Source organism: Harpia harpyja, chromosome 14 (assembly GCF_026419915.1).
Source record: "Harpia harpyja isolate bHarHar1 chromosome 14, bHarHar1 primary haplotype, whole genome shotgun sequence".
In the NCBI taxonomy this organism is placed as follows: Eukaryota; Metazoa; Chordata; class Aves; order Accipitriformes; family Accipitridae; genus Harpia; species Harpia harpyja.
Window position 1 is genome coordinate 5354708 of NC_068953.1, and position 21691 is coordinate 5376398.

The following is a 21691-nucleotide window of genomic DNA, read 5'->3' on the forward strand; positions in this document are numbered from 1 at the left end:
TCTTTCCCTCAGGAACAGAGTTATGCTGAGAATGTGTGAGCAGATAATAGCCTAATTCAAAACTTCAGGCCAGATGTTTTCAAAATCATACTATCGCTCAAATTAGTTAAAGCATAAACAAACATTTGTGACTGACGTAGCGACTTCAAATAGGCTAATGCCTCAGTCAGCATTACTCATTTTGGAACAGACTGAGAGAAAGCAGAATCAAAATGAAGAAGTTACTTGTGGTTGTCTTCTTTTTGGTCCTGATGACCACTTTTACAGGTAGGAGTTTATATAAAACAAACCTGCATATGTATGTAGAGCTGCAGAGCATATTATAGTAGTACTAGTATTTTAACCTTGTATTTTAGTATTTTCATATTTCATTTTTTATACTTAACTATTTTTACATTGCAGCCTTCCCATGATTTTATTTTTAACAATTGTGCTCTTGTATTAGATACTTTACTCTCTGCATTACCATACTGTAGTCATTTATTCTAAAACCAGAGAGTTTAATTTTACAAGCTTACTATTTTGATATTACTTTACCAAGGTCCTGCAAGTTAAATGTTCAATGCAATCTCTTCTTTGCAAAAAAAAGTCTAGCTCATTACTTTGAAAAACAATCCTAAACAATAAAGCAACACAGAAAAGCACAAAGAGTTGGAAGAGTTACTAATGTCAGCGGTTAGACAGTGCTGTTATATTTTCTCATTTTAGAGAGTAACATGAATATGTAAGGTTTGCTTCATACTGGTAGATCTATAGAAAGCACAAGTCTAAAAATGGTTTAAAATTCCACTCATATCTCCTGGTATGCAATATCCCCTGGGAAGGGGCTGTAATGAAAGAACACTTTGTATATAGACAAAAATCGGGTTTGGAGACATTTCATTCTACAACAGACAGATAAAATATTAACTTTTTGGTAATTTCAGAACTAATTTCTGCTTTTCTGTCTTTAGACACTTCACCAATTTTGACTGAAAAAGACGCCAAACAGATTCTGAGAACCCGTCGTGAAGACAGACCGAGAAAAGCTGGTTTCCCTGATGAGCCAATGAGGGTGATTTATTATATTTATTTTTAAATTACATTAACTAAAAAAAAAAAAAAAAAAAAGACCAACACCACCAAAACTCCCAAAACATTTGTGCTTAGTATTAAATTTCTGTAGATTTAATTCCAAGCAATACGTTATGAATATGACCCTTTTAAGCAGCCGAGTTCTTCCATGGAATATTAAAAAAACCCTTTACATTCTTTCAATTACTGTTAAGTAGCATTCTGTAAGTGCTGACTATTTCTCAGGAAATGTATGCTTGCAGAATGTGGAAATTATTTATCACGGTTCAAAAATGCCGATTAAATTATTGAGAAGAAAGTGGCTTTTCATTTATAGAAACGTGGATTTCATCAGGTTGTTCCTGAAAAACTAAATAACAGGAAATGTCTTCTGCTTACAGTACATTCTGCACTCAAGGCAGAAAGGAGATGTAGGTGTCAGTGGTCAGTGTGGAGATTGAGGTAGTTCTGAACTAGCTCCTAAAATCACTTACTTTCATTCACTTATTTATGAATGCCACAGACAGGATGGTTTGTTATGATATTGTAGAAGTTTTTAGTTGCTAGCTTAATGCAACAGCATTGTTTTTGCATGCAATATTTACATTTATTTATTTCTAAACCATATTACAACAAAAGAAAAAATAAAAGAATTAAAGAGCCTTCTGTTTTACTTGCTTTGACAAGATGTAACATATAATTCTGCACTTCTCAAGAGGTACTTAAGGTATTTTAAAATTACTGCCTTTTTCTTTCCAAAGTAAATAAACTGTGCTAAAATTACATGGTTCTGAAGAGGCAAACCCCACAGAAGCTAGAAAGCACACAATAGATTGTGCACGTATGACAAATACAAGGGGCTCAGTTTAGCAAGGTGCTGAACACTTCTGAACTCTGTAGGACATGAAGAGTGCTGTGTACCTTGCAGGACTGAGCTCAGTGTGTGCCAGGATTGTGGAGACAGCTAGTGGTTTTCCCTTTCCAATGGTTATAGTATACCCGCCAAAAAGAATCCACCTGGCTGTACGCCACTCCTGATGTACACACTTCTTTGTCGAGTGTGACGGCCACAACAAATCAAAGCTGTCACATGGATATTGCACCATGCTTGTTAACAATCTTGTACAATGAAGACTGTACAACAGCACGAAAAAACAGAAGGCATGGGCTTCACCGCTGCCCACAACATTCAGGATTGTGTTGTTTTCTAAGCTGCTGTTAAATGAGCCTTGTAGTTCTTGCAAATTAGCGGGAATACAGCTCCTGTCTATGCTTACACTTAATATACCACCATGATTATATAACATGTTATATAGTAAATATAACATATATTAAATACAAAATAAATAAAACAGTAGAGAAGTTGGATTGAGTTAAATCCTGTATTGCAAGATGTTGCATGCATACATACAACACTCTTAGTCTATGGTTTAGTTTTACGTAGTCCTGTGAGGGGCACGGAGTTGGACTTGATGATCCTTGTGGGTCCCTTCCAACTCAAGACATTCTATGATTTTAGGTGGGGAATAGAGGGATCCAGGGCTAGAGAAGTGTTTGGTTACTGACCTCTGCTGCTCTGTCCTTGCCACTTTCCATCCGACTAGGATTAGTAGCAAACACTTGTTGATAAATTCCAACCTTTTTCTTTTTTTTTTTTTCTGTACAGCAACAGTGGCCTTCTGTAAGAAAACGCAAACATAAGACTATTTGTTTTTCTCACTAAATGTCAAGGTTTTCAGTAGAAAAGGAAATAATCTTCTGATAAAGAAACTATCCCCCCCTGCCATGTGGAACATGGAGATTTTCCCTTCTGAATGAAGGTGCGTGGCTGCTGTATCCCTGTGCACAGTTCTACCACTGGCTCAAGGAGAAAAAAAGATTTTGTATGGATTCTTTGTAGCAGAATGAAATGAATGCTGGGATGAACCCACCTCTGTTCATCTATTTTAAGCAAAAGCTGTTTGTACTAGGCCAGATCATGCTGAGCTGGGGAATTTAATTTGCAATTCTTTGTGACACTATTTGACTTCCACAGTGCTGTTTCAGTCAAAAAGCCTGTTAAGTTACAGACAACAAGATCTGCCATCTTTGATTATTTTAAAAATGTCATTTATGTTACCAGCATGTTTTAATCTTACTTTGACCGAGACCCTGCTCTTTATCACGTGGCATCTTCTCAGTCATACAGTCCTGTTCTCCGCAAATTCATAATGCAATCTCACAGAGGGATTTAAGCCAAGTCTCCCCGTGCTGTGAGGACAGAAAGCACAGAAAAAGGCAGGACACTAATGCTTCCTGCTGGCACCCAGTGTACCAACCCTCTGGTCAGCACAAAGAACAGAGAACTGGATGACAGCAGGAATACTTGGCCAGCGCAAAGGGTTTACGCTACAGCTTCCATTCCTACAATGCCTACTGTGCAAAGCAATGGGGGTATATTTTGAAAAAATGTATCTAGTGTTCACAAAGCTTATGAGCCTACATGCACTGGGACTGTAACTTTTAAAAGTAAATTTTGCTCCTGACGGAGGTCAAGTTTTTGGTACACAGCCCACTTTAGTTTGATAACTTGTTGCTTACACCAAAACCCCTATAAATTAGTATGGGAAATTCAGATTATTTTATGTATCACAGAAAGACCAATCAGCACTGACGCATGCTACTTACTAGAACCCGTCAGAGTACTGCCACATGATCCTATAATGGGTTAATGTTTTTTAAACAGCAGGAATCAATTTTCAAAAGAGGCTACATCAGACCTATCTGTGAGAATCCTTCTGTATGCTCAGGACCAACAGAGGCTTCTGTGTCAATATGCAAATAAGAAATGTGTATTCAGGATTCCTAATTTATGAATATTGTTGTAAAATTCTTGCTCAGCACCTTTACTGATCTGGATGATGATGTCATTCATTAAATATTGCTAGGTTGGGGCAAGCTGACTAGCAACACCATTTCACTACATTTGACAATTTTAAGGGGTGAATTAATTGCTCTTATATAAGCTGTAAAATTCTCCTGGTTCATTGGCTTGACATTAGACTTGAGTGATTAAATAATTAAATTACTTTTTCTTTTCTTCAAATAGGAGCATATGCTTTACCTTCAGCGCTTGGAGCAGAGATCAGAAGAACAATTCCTTGAACACTGGTTGAATCCACATTGCTTGCCTCACTGCAACAGGGATTTAGTGCATCCAATCTAATGGTTTTGCCTACCCTGCAATCGGTATATATATTTCTTTTACAGTGCATATTTCTTTCTGCATAAAAAAAGGTAGAGCCACAAACAATAAGAGGACAGAATGGCTGGAGGAAGTACCTTGTGCTGAAAGGCATCTGGCAACAGAGCAGTGGCAGGGAACATAAGTGTCCTAGGCATCAACTATGTCACTGTAGTTCTGTTTGTGTTAATAAAATATTTGGTTATGCATTTCTCTGCTATATGGACATAAGTTGGTGACTGCACAACATTCTTATTAATGTTGCTTCATATTGCTCCTGTTTCTTTCCTGTCTGCTTGTGCGCCTTTTCCAACTCATATGTTTAAGTCTTGCACTTGTTCACTTAGCTCTCAGTAGGACTGCGGCAGGATTAAACTCATATTTGTCATCCTTGAAATATTTAAGATGCAGTCTGACCTGCTAGGAGTTGAGCCTGTTCTGCAGTCTCTCAGCTATAATAATCTGCTAGCTGCTGATTTTTTAAATAGAATTCACTATTTAGTGCACATGCTGGTAAACATTAACATAGAACATTTTCACAGAGCTTGCATGGATTATTAGTTCTGTTTATGATTTTCAACATCAGTGTAATAGACAGCATCATTTGCTTTATTGCCTCTGTTTATCAGATGCTTCATAGAGTTTAATAGGAAAATATACTTCAAAGCACAGCTCAAAAACCAGGCACTACTCACAAGCTAATCGCTGACAAAATGACACATCCCAATAGTACTCCATGCACATTAGGTTTGTGATACAGTCATCCTTTTTTTCCTTGTGTGTTGTGCATGCAGTATCAACATATCACTACATTAAAAAACTGTGATGTATTGAGGTAAGGAATGTATAGAATTGTAAAATAAACTCTTCCAATTACCCAATAGCCATTTGTGAGACCAAAAAAAGAAGATATACCTACTTCTGTGTATTTTTATAACAGGATAAGCCTTCCTGCTTACATTCCTTAAACAGACAGGAAATTTGTCAACTGGGATAAGTTTGAATCATCACCACAATAGTGATACTATATCACTCAGTTAACTTCTTAACATGAAAGCTGCAGATTTAGTTCCATACTTTCAAAAGCATTTAAGCAGTAGAATACAGAGATGGTGTCTGTCAGGGCTGATCTGTTTCAAAAGACAGAAAGTTTGTCTGCTTAAAATTCTGCTATCTATTTGTACCTGTACATATCTAAATACCTTCGAAAATCTGGATGTTGCGGTAGACTTCAGTGGAGCTATGTTAATCCACAATAAGCCAAAGGTCTGAAACTTATTTAAAAACAAAAACATAAAATTCCCAATCCTTAGCCCTAGGAGGTAAGTTGGCAGTTTTCAAAAAATCTTCCAGCTGAGACAGTTGAAAGCTGGCTCACTTAGCCATTGTAATTCTTCACAATAGCTACTCACAGGCGATTGTTAAGAATTAATGTTAGAAAAGTACTTAAATGATTTGAAGCCCTTAATATGTTATTAGTATGGCCAATGTCAGCAGTTTTTTACTTATATTTTCTTTTTTTTCTGCAGATCTCTTCATGGGCACTGAAGAGGATATATACTATGATTGTGTTAAGGAGGACAAGATTATTCCTGCATTGGCTATGTGCTCATGGTAGAGCTGAGCCTCTTTGCATTACAGTGCAATCCTAGTGACATAGCAAAATTTTCAACTATAAATGGCTAGATATGTTATAGACCACCATATATTTTCTACCAGTAATGACTGTATGCATGCATGAATAAACAAATCGAGGGTTTCCTCAGTTTCTGAGGTATGGGCAAGAATAAATCACTGGTTAGTCCTAGAGTAAAAAGGGTTAAAACCCTTTTTAAGGGTACAGCTTTAGACTGTCTGAAGTCTGAAGAGAGGTCCATAGAAAATTGGAGAATATAAACATGAAGAGAAGGCCAGCTTTCTGGATTTTGGAGGAATGCTTAATTACAGTTTTCTAGGTTAAATAACAATGTTGTATGAAGACATAACATTTATGCAACACTAATCTATGTTTAATTGCCTGATGAGTATTTCATGTATTGTTTCATAATAAAAGCTTGATTCAAATCCATTTTCAGATGATGTTATTATTTAGTCTCCCATACTATATGCTGACAAAAATCACTAGAAGTGAGGCTCAGTATCATGAAGTACTAAAGAAACGTCAGAGGACTTTCTAGGATCAGCAGCTGGGAAGCACTATGGTGCAGTCTAATAATTTTGTAGTATCTCTGCACAACTTTTCCCTTTCCTTTACAATTCTGCCAGGTCAGGCACACATATCCAGCTGTTCCTCTTCTGCCTGCGTGCCTTTATAACTTATGCCTTGGTATAGAATATCTTGTACAGTCAAATGGCAGATATATGATATCTGCAAAACAACATGAAAAATGTCTTGATGGCTCTTACATGACTGTTACGATTTGTAATGGCAATATTATTAGTTATGAATGGGCCAAAGTAACCTTCAGAGTTCCTCACTGCAGTCACACTAAGAGCCTGAGTACTGGCAACAAAATAAAACACAATTTTATAAAGATATGTAAGGTAATTACTGCTGCAACAGAGCATTTGATAGGCTGAAATAGATCAACAGTCCTACTACTGTACTTTCCTTCCAGTAAGAGAGCTCTCCTAGATGACTCCAAGGAAATAATTTAAATCTCAAAGCATCAAAGGCTTGCTTTCCCCTACTGTCAAGATGAAATCATAGATTAAATCTGGGAGTGTAAAAAAGTATAATCAGGCTGCTATTGTGTGCTTCATTCATAATACTCTCAATACATAGATCTCAATTTGCATATCTCTATTGAAGTTAAAGTCATTAGGTGAAATCCTGGCTCTGTTTTTCTCTTGTGCAGTGAAAAATGCATGCCGACCCCAATTATGCCAACTTTCACGTAGTAAAAGTCCATTTAAGTCCTTCTCTGAAATAAAAGAACTCCCACCTAGTTATATTCAGTCATGAGTTAGATAACTAGTAATGAATAGTAGCTTCTAGGTCTACCTTAGTAACACTGAGCTAATCCTAAAGCAAACATATGGAATAGAGATTGTTTATTGTTTTTAAGTTTGCTTTTCCACATTAGGGCTGAAGGATCTCATCTAGGTATCTCCAAAGAAAAGTTAAGTACTATTAAGTCTAATTTACAAGGAGAAAACTAGAAACATAGAAAGGTGAAGTACTTCTAGGTCCCTGTTCCATGTTCTCTCCCACTTCACAATGGAAAAAATTTTGGTATAGCGTTAATAGTCTTTAGCCCACATTTGTGTCAGGCAGATTCACGTAGCCAACGGGCAAAAGAGCAAACCCATATTTGCACTCAGATTCAAATCAAAACCATTACCAGTGTTTCTAGAATTCCAGCACTTAAGCATCTTTACAAAAGTAAACTCTCTCTTAAAAGTATCTATGTTTCTCTTCTGTGGTAGAACTGACCATTGAAGTACCTCCTTGTCCATCAAGACAAGAAAAACAGCAGACACCATATAGGGAAGTTTGAAACATGGAGACTAAAGGGAGAAAAAAGTGTAAACAAAAAGAGAGAGAACACAAAATGATGAGGGTAAAGAAGAAAACCTGAGACTGAAGCCTATCAGTGCCTCTGTAGTTATCAGGAAGAACATAGCCAAGATATTTCTTTTTCAGACATCCAGCTCTTCTGCCAGATTTAAGAAACCAAGTCCTCCATTCATACAAATTAATGTGGGCCCTTCAAGGAAACAGAGAAACACCCTTCAACCTACCTGAGAGACAGCCAAAGAGGAGGCCATCACAGCACAGCAGACTTTCAGAAGTTTTCTCAGCATTGGCAAACACTGAAGTCTAAAGAGAGAGGGGAGGCATGAGTGTGACTGCTTCGGACTACTGCCATGGATCTAGCAACCCCTCATCCTGCTTATTATACATTTCTGTATGTCCATAAAATATATACAGTGTTCTACATGTAATCCAGTGGCCTAATAAAAGAACAGCATCTTAGGGTCAGGTATAAATAAACTAACTCAAGCATTTATTATGACTTAGCAGTGAAAAACCTCATACATAATTAGCATAAAAAGTTAACACTGCATAAACGTTATACTTAGTTATAGCTACAGAAATAATGTAATTCAGGTTTTTTTTCGGTCCTTCAGTGTGGCTGCTCTACTGTGTTTTTATTCTCTTTACACAGATCTTTCCTTCAAAGCCTGCTGTGCTTGAAATCATCTAAAGTTGAACTAGATCAAGTGTGTTCAAGGACTAGTTGGAGGTTTAGTTTTGGTCATGTCTAAAATCTTGGGAAGAATGCTAGACTTTTACACATGCATGCAAACCATTAGCTTCCCTACTGGGTGAAGATTTATGATTATATGACATTAAGTAATTAGAATTTGCATGTGAAAGCCATGAGAGGGCTTAATATAATGAAAATAGGAAGAACAACTGTTCTGAAAGTTGTAGACTGAAGATGGGAAAGTTGGCAAAATAGTTGATTTCCAAATGCTTTTACAGAAAAGGGTTACAACAGACTTGGGAAAATCTTTTGTTCGTGAAAGAGATAAACATACCATTAGCTTTAATCTCTGACTTGTTTTATATTCAGTGTCTGCTGTTTGTCTTTTCTCATCTGAAAAACTGCCCACTAGATGACACTGTTTCTGCGTATAAACGGCATCACAGCCCTCTATGGCCGTTTTACTCAAAATACTGCATCACTCCTTCTCCCTCCTTGTTTTTTTTTCTCCTTTTCTTGAAATGCTTGGCTCAGATGATTGAAATAAAAGTCACCTTTAAACTGTAAAAAAAGAAAAGACCTTTAGCCAATGGCTGATTTTTTCCCCCTTTGGATCCAAGGTTGCTGTGAATGCAGGTGTTAGTGTGGTGCCTGCCTGGTTACGTGGGTGCACTTAATTATGCCGTAGAAAGAAATGGTTGAAAGATTCTACACAGCACATTGTAGTAGCTTGTGACTTTTTACTGTCTGCCATTCAAACACAGATCCTAAGAAAGGATTTTGTGTGTTTACAGAAGCTTTTCCCTCTCAGACTAGGTCTCATCAGATCTATCTTCAGTAACCCCAAAATGTAAGCTGCAGACTAATTAGTAAAAGCATCACTCTTCATGGCATGACATTATCTTATTATCTTTAGCAGCTGGGGGGACTATGTGTTAGTCTAACTATGTGTTAGGTGCTGTACAAACCTGTACTAAAGAGGCAGACTGTGTCCAGGACCTGAAATGTAATACCTCTCTTTATAGAGTAGATAAATAATATCAACTCTAATTTAAATACACAACAGCTAGGGAAAAGAGACAAAGGCTGGAATTTTTGAAAGCATCAACTTCTTCAGCAAGGCCAAGACTAAAAGATTTTATCATAGCCAGATAAATAGTATATAAAATAGTTATACTATTGCCACTTAACAATTTGGCAGTTCAACTACCTGGCTATTTCTACCAGACTGCCTTACCTTTCAGGAGAACATGCACTAGAAGTACTTACTAAGACTGGAATTTCCAGAAATTTCACTGAAAGCAAGTCAATCACTTGCTTTATTTGAAATTCACTTTCACAGTGGTGAAGGTAATGGAAAATGCAAAATTAAACTTATGTTTGTAGTTTAAATGATACAGTATTTGCCTGCTTCTCATGGAGGCCAAACAGGTGAGTGTACTCTTCTATTCATGATGACAGTACTGCTCCTCTGGAGCATTTCTGAAAAGTGAACATGAAAGACAGAGACAAAACAAATGCCTATAACAATCTGAAATGAAATAATGTGTATGAAAATGTTCCCCTGCAGTACTTTGGGGCTTTTTTTGCAATAGTTATAGCCTTGTTTTGAATGTTAGAATCTTGTTTTCAATGAAGACTTGCGTTAGTCTGTCTTAATGAATGAATGCATAAATAACTGCTGAAGTGGTGGAGTGAAATTGGATTGATTGAATGTGATCACTGCAGTAGGAATCTCGCTTAGATTCTCAGTAAAAACTTATTTTTTAATGACTAAAGAGATCAGAGTGGACTTTAGAAGGTTATCTGAGCCTTTTATGGTCTACAAAGAGTAGAAAATCTTGTGAGAACTGCGTGTCTTGAGATTTCTGGTATGTGATTAGAAATGCTGAGTGATCTGTCTCCTTTCTGGTATTTTAATCCTTTTTCAGGTCTGGGTGTAAAGATGTGTACTAAAATGAAAAACAGTAAAAAGCAGAAAAGGTTCAATGAACTTTGAGTTAATACAACTATCCTTATTCTATCAAATACACATGTCCAGCCCAGTGTAGGCTCAACATAAAACCAAAAGTTTGAAGCACTAGTATTATTCCAAATCTCAAGCTCATCTTGGTACTTCCTGTCTTTTTTGGGGGGATATTTCAGTAAGTGATGGTCAGTTGAAGTGCAATTTTTTTCCAAATTTGGGGGGATTTGGGCATCTCTCTTTTGCACAGTGTATATAACATGAGCATCATACACATACCTTTATTGAACTGAGTGAGCCAACCGTAAATATAGGAGATCTTAGACCAAAGACAAAGTGGGGCAGAATATTGCTTCATTTTGAATTTTTCAGAATAAAGAGCAACTATTGAGTGGCTTCAAAAAATGAATTTGGCAAAATGCTCCAAACGTTCAGAATATATTTGGCTTAGAGATTTGCTCTTGAACTCTTTTGGTGTGACTCTGAATATGTGCCTACAGTGCCCATAAAACTGAGACCAGAATCCAGTCCACAAAATGCCTGGATTATCAGATCCATGGCATTTCTAGTGCCCAGACACCAACAGAGCCCAATATTCCACTTAATGCAATCAGGACTTACTTCTATATACTTCCCATACACTGTATAGGATTAGTTCCAGCATCAGTAATAAAATTCAAGCAGATGAGAAAAATGATTCACATGCATAATTATTTGCAGAATAAGAGCTTGTCCTGGTTATTTAAGATACATAGGTCTAGTACATAGATTTAAACAGTTCCACCAGCAGATTGCTCACATTTTAGTGGGCCGGTTTTACTTTTGGCCAAAACCAGGCCTAACAGACAAAGCTTGACTACTCTGAGTGTTGTCACAGCCTCTAATGATCAGTTAGGGCACAGCTTGAACTAAGCCCTGCAGAATGATGGGTTTGCCCCTCTCTGGTTGGGAGACAATGGGCCAAGCAATGTCCATAAGATGACTATAGTAGAGCTCACCTACCTCACAGGGGTCCGAGGTGTGATCAGTCATGGATGATTTAAATAAACAGGATTTGCTGCATACCTGCAGAGAAAAAAAAAAGCCAAACATAAAAGCAAGCCTTAGCAGTAACAGGAATGGATCAAATGTAAATAAAACATTCTTAAATTAATAATGAAGAAAGATGGGATTTATCTGCTCTTTCTGGGTCATTATTCCTTTAATCCTAAAGTAGATTCTCAAAATAGGCATTCTGCTAGTGCCCATTTCTTTTCATTGATTATGGAGGGACCTGAAGTCTATAAAAATGGTAACTGAGCTTTCTCAAAATCTGATCCTCAGTAATTATGCAGAAACAACAACTGTGTAGTGCTAGCATGGCTGTTCTTATGCTCAGACACCTGTGTTGATGATACTTGGAACATTTTACTCCTGTGGCTGAAAAGCATTCAACGCTTATGAAGTTCTAAATTTCACTTGGCAGCACCTCTGTCCATAGCTAACCAGAGAGCTAGGCAGGTGCCCATGGAACATTTGGGAGGGAGAATCTTCACCCTCCAATCACAGAGCAATAGCAACATTTTTCTGTACAAGCAAATCTTGCCTAGGATGTGGCAGGTCTTTCACAGCACGTCATTTGGCCTCACCCTGTGTAGCATAAGAACAGAGCTCTCCCTCCTTGCCCCAGCTCGCTCCCACCTGCTCTTTGCACCCCTCAAGGATCGTTTCATAAGCTCAGCACCATGCAAGAAATCTCCCTTCCTTGCAGAGCACAGCACCGATCCATTCCCCCAGGAGACCCTTTGCAGTCATGGGCAAGATCTGACATTCAGAATGTCATGAGGAGGGGTAAGGTATGTAAAACCACAGGATTTTAAGCAAAGAAGGTATTAGTTTTACCTCAGACACACACAAATCTGGAGTCTGAAATGAATCCAGGCTAATGGTATGGCCTTCAACTCCACTACTTTGGATCAGCTTGCGCTAGGAAGCAACTGGGGACAATGGGCAATACTGGTGACCTACCATGGGATTCATAATGGGAGAAAGATTTCCATCTGTTATCAAAACATGGCTTATAAGCCTATAAGTAATTAGCAGAGCATTTTTTTTCTGGCAAAGACTCTGATCAAAGACTACACTGAGTAGCAGCTGCAGGAAGAGCTGCAAAAAGGGTTTCATGCTCAATTTATTGGTGCCATGGTACTCACAGGAACAGCACCGGACTCTTGTTATCTGTAGGGAATGGAATGCTCCATCAAAACAGGGTCAGGCTGTTTCTGTAGTCATGGAAGAATACTAGTATGATAAATTTATAGGTCCAATGGAAGACTTTAGTTTACTGGGAAACGACAAGGCGTCTGTGGGCAACTTGTACAAAATTTACTCCTTTATACCTTAGTTACATGCCATTGAATATTTACTCTGAGTCTGCAGATACATTTATCATTCATGCAGCATCTCAATCCACCAAAGAGCCCTACTCAGAGTATGATGTGTTGGATTCCTCGCCTTTCTAAAAATGAAACTGCAATGACTTAAAAAAAAAAAAAAATCTTTTGAAATGTTATGTTCACAAAGCGAGTTCTTCCTGGAAGAAACTGACAGGTATTTAGGGTTAAGTAAGGACAGATTTCTGCACAGCAAACAAAGAGTATCAGGAGACATACTCTTTTGTTTACACACCCGCTAGACCTGCGGCCTGTAGGGAATTGTTCAACCTGTGGCCAACAACTATATGTATGAGGAATTGTTCACAGCAATACTGTGCAGCTGTAGATTGGATTTGTTTCTAGACTATATTAGGTTATTCTATACTGTCCTCACTGTGCTATTCTGTATTATCTACTGTTACTATTTTACACTACAGCTATACTATATTATTGCATGAATCACATTTCAGATAGGCTACCGTCGAGGAAACTCTCAGACTGCACAACAGCCAAATACCATGATTCAAAATAATCAGAAGCCTTGAGCCTGAAAAATAAATAATTTAAAAATAAATATTTAGGGCCTCATTCTATAATATATGAGTAAATCTTGCCCATGGAAGTCATCCAGTGAATTCCAACCTTCCACAGGAGTAAAGTCACTATGGTTCATGGCACTCAAACACTTCTTTTTCTGTTGTTACCAAATACAATTTTGGTAACTCCTAAATATAGTAATTTTCTTGCTAACACAGAAGAGGCCAACAGGCCAGTATTAAGAATACTATCTGGGATGGATCAAGGTTGAACTGCTACTGGTCATCTCCTAGAGTCGCATGAGGAAACCAGAATCTCATCTTTCATTTAGAAAACATAGTTCTAGCCTGCATAGATACAAAAAAATCTTGAAATATGAATTGCGTACAGCAGATTCTGCCTGCATCTTCAGGGAGGGAGCAGTTCCAAGACATGTGATGTACCTTGTTCTTTCCAATTCTGACATTTATTGGCAATTCTAAGGAGGGCCAGGTTAAAGTCTGAGGGGAAGGGGCAGTGTGGGACACCATGGTAGCCCATAGCTTGCTTTCATTCAGCCCTGCCAACCATACATGTACATTTATTCATTTCCCAATTGTGAAAACCACAATCAAAGCAAAAGCAAAACAAATAAATGTAGTAGATTTGTGTCTATGTTTATTTTTATATATGTATGTATTTACCGTTATTTTAATGTACTATAAATTATAGAAATTAAGCTTATGTTTCAACAGTGGATGGATCTGAATTGCATTTCAGCATTCCAGCCACAGAAATTAAGGCTTTCAAGAACGTTTTCTGCCCAGAGTAATTTATTTTTAAGTCCTCAATATTTGAGGGCATTTCAGTGATACACAGAGTTTTGCTAACATCAGATCTACAGCACTGGAGGAGGTTTGGGGGGGGGTGCAGTGTTAATATTTGGTATTTTATATAAGAGCCATAGCAGAAACAAAACTTTTCTTTTTAACTTCTCTGTTTACCACTGGATGCTTTAGAGCTGCTCAGGGGAAGAGAGAAAAATGTCTTCTATTTCACATTGCACAGCTGTTGCACTGCTTGAGAAAAACATTTTAAATATTAATATGGCTTTGGGGCTAAAAGCATTTCTTAAGAGGCACTTCAATGCAATGACTTTCAGCAAAGTGAACAATCACAAAAATAGAGTCAAAGACCAAAATCCCTCCAGCTGATAGTAAGCCAGTTTATTTATTTTTTGGTGCATGCCTACAGAACTCATTATGCGCAATTGTATCAGTTACAGCCTTCCAGTCCAACCTCGTTAAAGAATCACTCATAGATGCAATAGGTTATATGACATTTGGAGTCAGAAACATCTTCCTTTTCTCAACCCCAAGCTGCAAGTGTGAATTGGACTATCTCCGTTCTCTCCTCCACACCAGCTTTAGCAAACTGGGGATACCTCCGTGCAGTTTAGGGTGCTTTTATCAGCTGCGCAGCCTCCTCCACTCAAATTCTGCAGCTGTGATTAAACTGCCCAGGGAGGTTAAAGCTGTCTTACCCAATACTACTAATGTGTCTGAGGGTGTATATTGTGGTTGTCTCATTTAGCTCTGCTACAGGCGATCCTGCGTACTAATCATTCCAGCTGCACCTAGAGGTGACTCACCCTGAAGGTACTCACAGTGTTTCATCCCACCCAAGACAGACAGACAGGTTTCCCTCAAACAAAATAGCCTGACAGTAGATTTCAAACAGTGCACTGAACAAAGGGCATTGCTTTAACTTTGGCTAGGATCCACCCTGAGGAGGCATGGTTCTAGCATGGATGATATACTGACTGGGCTTACTAAGGGCTGCAGCATTATTTACACACTCAGACAGGTGACACATCTTCAGTTCTGCTTTGAAAAGGAATCATCCTGCACAGTCTGAAATTCATGGCTGCCAAGGGGCAGGAGGAAGCTACTTCCATCATTTCAGTTCCTCATTTATTTCCTATTTACCAGGGATGACATGATCAAGCCACCTAGTTACTTTATTCCCAAGCTTTTAATTCTGCTCTGCATGCACCAACAGCTTCGCTGTTGAAACCACACTCTCTCAAGAGCAGGTCTGAATTGAACAGCACCTCTGGCTCCAGGCTGCCAGCAGCAGGACACACATGTGCCCAGAATGACTCGTCTGAGCAGTGGGAGAAATGGTTTACAGCTTTGGGCTACACACAGTAAATCACTGGCACAGACAGAGAAGCACAGGGACAACAGAAACACCAAAACGTGCTTTTTTAGAACATGACTCCTTAAATTAAACAAGACAAGAAAATATATGAAATGACAGCAAGGTCACTTCTTCCTTAACTGTTGCTCCAGTTTAAGCCCACACATGTGTCTCATTTATTTTCAGCTTTGCTCTTCTGCTATCTCTATCCTGTAAGAAATGGTTACAGAGCATTATCAGCAGAGAAGGACTACAAAAGGTGCTAGGTATTTATTAGCTTATGCATTTTTTGATAATTTCCTTTTATTTTTGGAATTCAGTTACAGAAGTGCCTCATGTTGCTTGTTAAAACTCAAGTCCTGTTATGGTGAGCAGTGTACAAACATCTCCCCATATAAAGTTGCTATATATTATGTAGACAAACTTACTAACTTTGGACTGCAATGGCTGTGTTCACCCATGCGGTGACAGGGTTGATTAGATGTTGCAAGGAATTGTAGTGGTTACTGAAAATCATGGAGATCAGCATTTACCATAACATTAGCATTCAGACATTGTTCACTTCATTTGCCTCATGACCACATTTTACTACCTACAAACCTCGCCTTCTGACCTCCTTTGCTATCACATGAACAATGCATGCCATTGCTCAAATTGATTGTTATTAGGCTGGGGTACTTAGGAACTATAAATACATCACCTCAACTGTCCTAAAATTTTTAGGGTGGAATAATGAACCACATGCTCTGAGCAAACCAGTAAATAAAGTATCGTAATTTTGCTTAAATTAGCACTAAGAGTTTGCATTTAACTAAAAAGCTCTATAACTGTATTATTATTAAGAGCCCACACTTTCGATAGAACCTTAAGCTAAAATTGAAGATGTAATGCTTCCAAAAATGCAAGCTCACATTAAGAAACTGTGTGCACTGCTCAGTTAATGGAGACCCAGCCTCCCCAAACCCAGGAATAAGGCAGTCTGCATGTATGCGGGCATGGAAAATTGGTCCGCCAAAGTTTATATAAGGAAAATAGAATCCGCTATTCTAAAAGGAGTGTCATAAAGTTTGATGTGCCTATTTCAAAAGCATTTGGAACAGATATTCCCCCCCTCTGACCAGACAGAAATGTCTTTGCTTCCAGCTTTAATGCCAATTCCAGGGGGAAAAAAAGGAATCACACTTTCTGGCATTTTGGAGAATATGGGGCAAAGTTGGAAGGAGCCCATGTGGGAAGAAAGCTGAGGGGGATGTGATGGGAGAGAGCTAGGGCTGGAAACAGAAGACCTTTGGCTGCATTTTGATTGAATCAGGTGAGGCCAGCAGGGACAAACACTGAGCTGGTTTCTGAGAGCAGAATCCCTGCCTATGCTCTGTGTGGAAACAGTGTCCCAGCTTTGCTCTGTGATCCTTCAGCTTAATTCAATCCAGGGACAAATCAGAGTGAAACTGGGTGTGTGTAGGTGCAGGTGTGCATGTACATTTGGGGGGATGGAAGGATGGAAACAATGGGCAATCGGTGCTGCCCCTCTTCCCAGCACGTTTCACCCCTGCGCTGCCCAAGCCAGCTCCCATTGCTGTCACACCTTTCCTGGGCCCAGGTCTGACACACAGAGGGCCTTTTTTTTCAAACGCAAGTGCTTATAGAAGCAGAGATTTCAATTACAAGAGCTGATCTTTGGGATGCCCGATGCCCTCCTGACTTTGCAGTTTCACAGGGTGGCTGCAGTGCCAAGGGACTGCACACTCCAGTCACTCGTGAACCTGCTTGCTCTGGGGCTGCCTAGCACAACTGTCTGCTTGGCTGTCAGTCAGGCAGCCCATCCATCCGTCAGTCAGTCAGGCAATCCACTGGCATTACCTGCTTGCCTCAGAACCATGCCAGGCCATGGCATCAAGCGATGGCTGTAACCCTGCCTGGCTTGTGTCACTGCGCTAGTCTAAAATACCAAGCAGATCTGAGTAAAGATTAGTTCAAACTTACAGATGAACCCAAAGAAAGTTTCTGTTGCTGATAACAGGCCAAACCAAACCTGCTTATGGGACAAAATGCTTTTGCAGTGAGACCGTGCCAGACTCAGAGAAGCCCAAGGCAGCATAAAGTACTTCTTTCTCCCGTGCTCTGAGGATCTCTTGGCCCACAGTGGTGGTGCTTCAGGGATTATTGTTGGCACAGTCCTTTCACGCTGCCTCCAGAGCTATTGTCCTGTGCTGACCAAGAAAGATTCGTCCTGTCTTGTAAGAGGAAAGCAGATGAATTGGCAGAGAAGGGGCAGTGGATGCCAATCTGAAGGCACCGAGGGTCTGCCTTCTCATTGGGTTTGTCCTTTGGTCACCTACAGGACATACATTATCCCCTCTGTTGAAGCCCCTGAAGTCCATGGGCCCCTGAGAAGTGACCTACAAAAACCAGCTAGTATAGCAATCTCTGTTTTAGTCCATATCATGAAAAATGAGAGACCGCCACAAATTCTGTCTAAATAGAAATTTCTTTTTTCTGTCCCTAAAATGAGTCTCACAGGATTATATATAAATGCCAAAAGGCTGTAGCAAAGAAAGCCCAGAATACTGAGTTTGTTGGCCTTTTTTGCCTAGTGGAGAAGTTTACATTGTGTTGCGTTGTTCTTCAGTTCGATATTGCTTCTACTTCAAAAATCAGGAACTGTGCTTAAAAGAAAAGTTATTTTAAATAACTGAATTTCTAATTGTGTCTCATGTAGCTGTGTTCACTTATCTCCACTGTCTGTGCGTCTTTGTGTTTTGATATATGGCAACAACACAGAAATACTGCATTCTGGGATATGAAGTGGCTCAGTGGAGGAGGATATAAACCAGATGTGTAACATATCCAGTGTGCACTCAGTGTACCTCCTGTGACCTGTCTGGAGATGATACAAATACAATCATTTTTTGAGACAAAGAAATAGAAATTAGCTCCAAGAGCAGGGAAGGAATATAACAGACTAGAGCCGTTCAGAGAATAAGAAATCATTTCAAGCTACCAAAAAATAAAAAAGCAAGAAAGAGCACGTTTTTTCCTAAAATTTTGTAAAATAAAAAAAGCAGCTAAGTGTCTTTCTTGCATGTTTTGATTAAAACCATGAAGATAATTCTCTGCAGGAACCTCCAGTTTATTTCACAGAATCTTTTGTTAAATTACGTGTATGATTTATCTCAGACCATGGTTACAGTAAAGCTATAAGCCTTACTGTGACCTTAAGTTTTATCCTGATAGTGCAAGTATTTCCCATCAGAGCAGATTTTAGTAGAATGATAGTACTCCTCATGGCAAGTCCTAGCAAGCTGATTTTGGAGTTTCCATCTCAAAAAAACCCCCTCACTTCAGGATAATTTTTCTCTCCAACAGGGGATTTTAAGTTGAATGGCCAGACCCTCATTTGTTATAAACCTGGACAGATCACTGACTTCATGGACATCAATGTGTATAGGCCTCCACTGTGGCAGGGGAAAAAAATATAACAAATCTGTGTAACAGTTACACCCAAATTCTGCTATCCTTACTGAATGGGCTGCTTTGTGGAATACAGAGATATTAACTGCTAGCAAGCGTCACAGACTCTTGTCCATTATGATCAAAACAACAGTAGGGGATGAAATCTGTGGAGTTTGTTAAGCTGTTTTGCACCAGACAACTGGATTCAGAAGGTGCATCTAACCAGCAATAATTATCATCAGCTCTGTGATAAAACTGAAACAAGCATGAAAAAATGCAAAACACTGACCTGGAAAATTTGTGTCTTTCCAGGACGATCCTGCATTTTTCTTGTTCTTTTACTGGGTTCGATACTTCCCTTTGTCAGCACATTCTGCTCTCAAGTCTTGTGCAAACGTGCCGCACAAGGGGTTGTTACATCACATTAAAGAAGTCACAGATGCTACAAAAGTTATTATTACCATGGGTTTGAACCTGCCCAGTCTGAGTAGTGGGTATGAGAATTTTGCTTTTGTGGTAGAGTTTGGGAGTGGGAGTTTTCCCTTTCTTCTCTTACCTTGGCTGCTGGTGTGGCAGATCCCAGCAGTGGCCCTCCCCGTTCCCACACAGACGGGTGGGGAACGGGTGGGCTGGGAAGGGGAGCTAAGGAATTTTGGTTTGGCACCCCTCGCACACCGAGGCAGCCAGGCGGCAAGGAGGGGAACGCAGTCGGAGCCAAGCACAATGCTAACACGGATTGCTTCTTTTGGAAAGGAGGAAACCCAGGAGCCACAACTGAAGCACTGCTTTGCTGTTGGGATAACTCAACTGTATACTGCGTGTTGCCCCTAAGCCCAACAGAACTAGGACAATATTTCACTGAATTGGGAAACGATCTTTGGGCTGTGTCTCAGAACTGAAATGCTCATTGTTTAGATAATTTGGAAAAATACCTTGTTTTTCTTTGGTTGACTGGTCTCTGGAAAAGTTTAGGATGGCATGCACATTGTGGTAAAAAGGAAAAAAAAATGAGAACAAACAAGAAATTTGAATTAGTTTGACATGCTGGGAGTAGGACTGCTGGGGGATTGTAGAAATTACAAACTGAAAAAGAGAGCAACACAGATAACTGTGTTTACTGCTGAAGAGATGGGCAGAGGATTCCCAGGACAGAGTGCCTGAAAACTGTAAGTGTTCAGTGGCTACTGAGAAATGGGAAGGCGCTTATGAGAAAGGATCAGAGGAGTTACCATGGAACATGAGAAGTTCACAGCCTAGCCTAGATAGTTTCATTTGTGTGGGCTGGATGCTGCTAGTCTAATCAGGCCTTTATTCAACGGCCCTTTGGGCTGCTACTGAAAAAGTGGTTCTTCCATTCCCTCTTCCCCCTGACACTCATTTCTGTGCTCTCTTACGCCAGCACAAGCATTCATATGGCTGTACTACCCTAAGAACCCTAAGAAAGTAATTAAAAAAAAAAGCATACTACTAATTGAGTTGATATTCAGCTGGATCGGTTCTGTGGTCCAACTCATTGCACAGCCATATAAACACTGGTGCCAGACAAGAGTGGGTGAAAAAAGTGACTTGGTGCAGAGGAATAGGGGGGGAGAGGAGTGGAACAACCCTTTCAGCAGCAGCCAGATTTATGCCAGATTAAAGTGACCGTGTAACCACAACCTCTTTGAGTAGCCCCCTTAATTTCATTTTGGGCATGTGAAGAATCAGCTATTACTCCTACTGAGTTAAGAGCAGCACAAACAGGCTTTTATCATCTGATCGTCTCACATTTGCTGAACTTGTGATGTCCTCCGTGCTCTGCCAGAATTTCTGGGAGGATCTGTGGCAATTATAAGGAAACCCACCTAGGGACAATATCATTCCAGTGTAAGAAGGCTGGTATGTATGCAGCCACTTTAGCAGCTCCATCTGCTATGAAAGCAAATGAACTCAAAAGCAGACAAGAACTGATATGTGAAGTTAGAGTATAAATCTGACTGCATAAATTAAAAGGACGGGAATGCAATGGATTTTGAATAGGTTCTTTCACATGATAGTGTTCTCCTGGAATCAGAAAGCAGACATTGCAACAAAAAAGCTTTACAGTGTTCTGAAATAAATATTAGTATTTTTCTTAGCACAGAGGAGTTAAATGAAATGGCAAATCAAAACACGTATGTGTATGCATATACATTAGTTAGAGATAGAAAGTGTGGACTGTAGTGAAAAGGGGTTGATATGGAATATTGAGTGATACAGAATATGGACAAAATATTGACTGCATGTTCCAAGTTTTCTACTTTCCCTAATCCATATTCTTTCTGGGCTAGAACTGGCAGATACATGAAGGTCTGATCATCCCACTTGGAATTTCAGCTTCCCTAAGCAATTCCCTGGACACCACTTTACAGAAAGAGCCATGAAATTGTGGGCCAATGCTTCCCTGAATCAGCTGTGAGCCTGCAATGAAAGGTCCAAGGGAGGAATGAAGCTCTTTAGCCACTCGATTACAACATAGACAATAACTCTGCAGAAATCATAGCAGCAGAATAAATTAGGATGTGTTGAGATCCAAGGACTTCTACAGGGTGTTCAAGAAGCAGCATAATGTTATTTTAGGTCACTGCAATAATGACACCAATACCAACAACTGGTAACAGTAATTCCATGT

At 39.3% G+C, this 21691-nt stretch overlaps 1 protein-coding gene across 1 annotated transcript; it reads left to right on the forward strand.

The window, feature by feature from the left end:
• Positions 1–134: 134 nt before the first annotated feature.
• On the forward strand, positions 135–6082 carry C14H17orf67 (chromosome 14 C17orf67 homolog). The gene is made up of 4 exons (XM_052808080.1): positions 135–267; positions 954–1054; positions 4142–4281; positions 5806–6082. Exons 1-3 carry the CDS (start codon positions 213–215, stop codon positions 4256–4258), a joined length of 273 nt encoding a protein of 90 aa, XP_052664040.1. The 5' UTR covers positions 135–212; the 3' UTR covers positions 4259–4281; positions 5806–6082.
• Positions 6083–21691: the final 15609 nt, after the last annotated feature.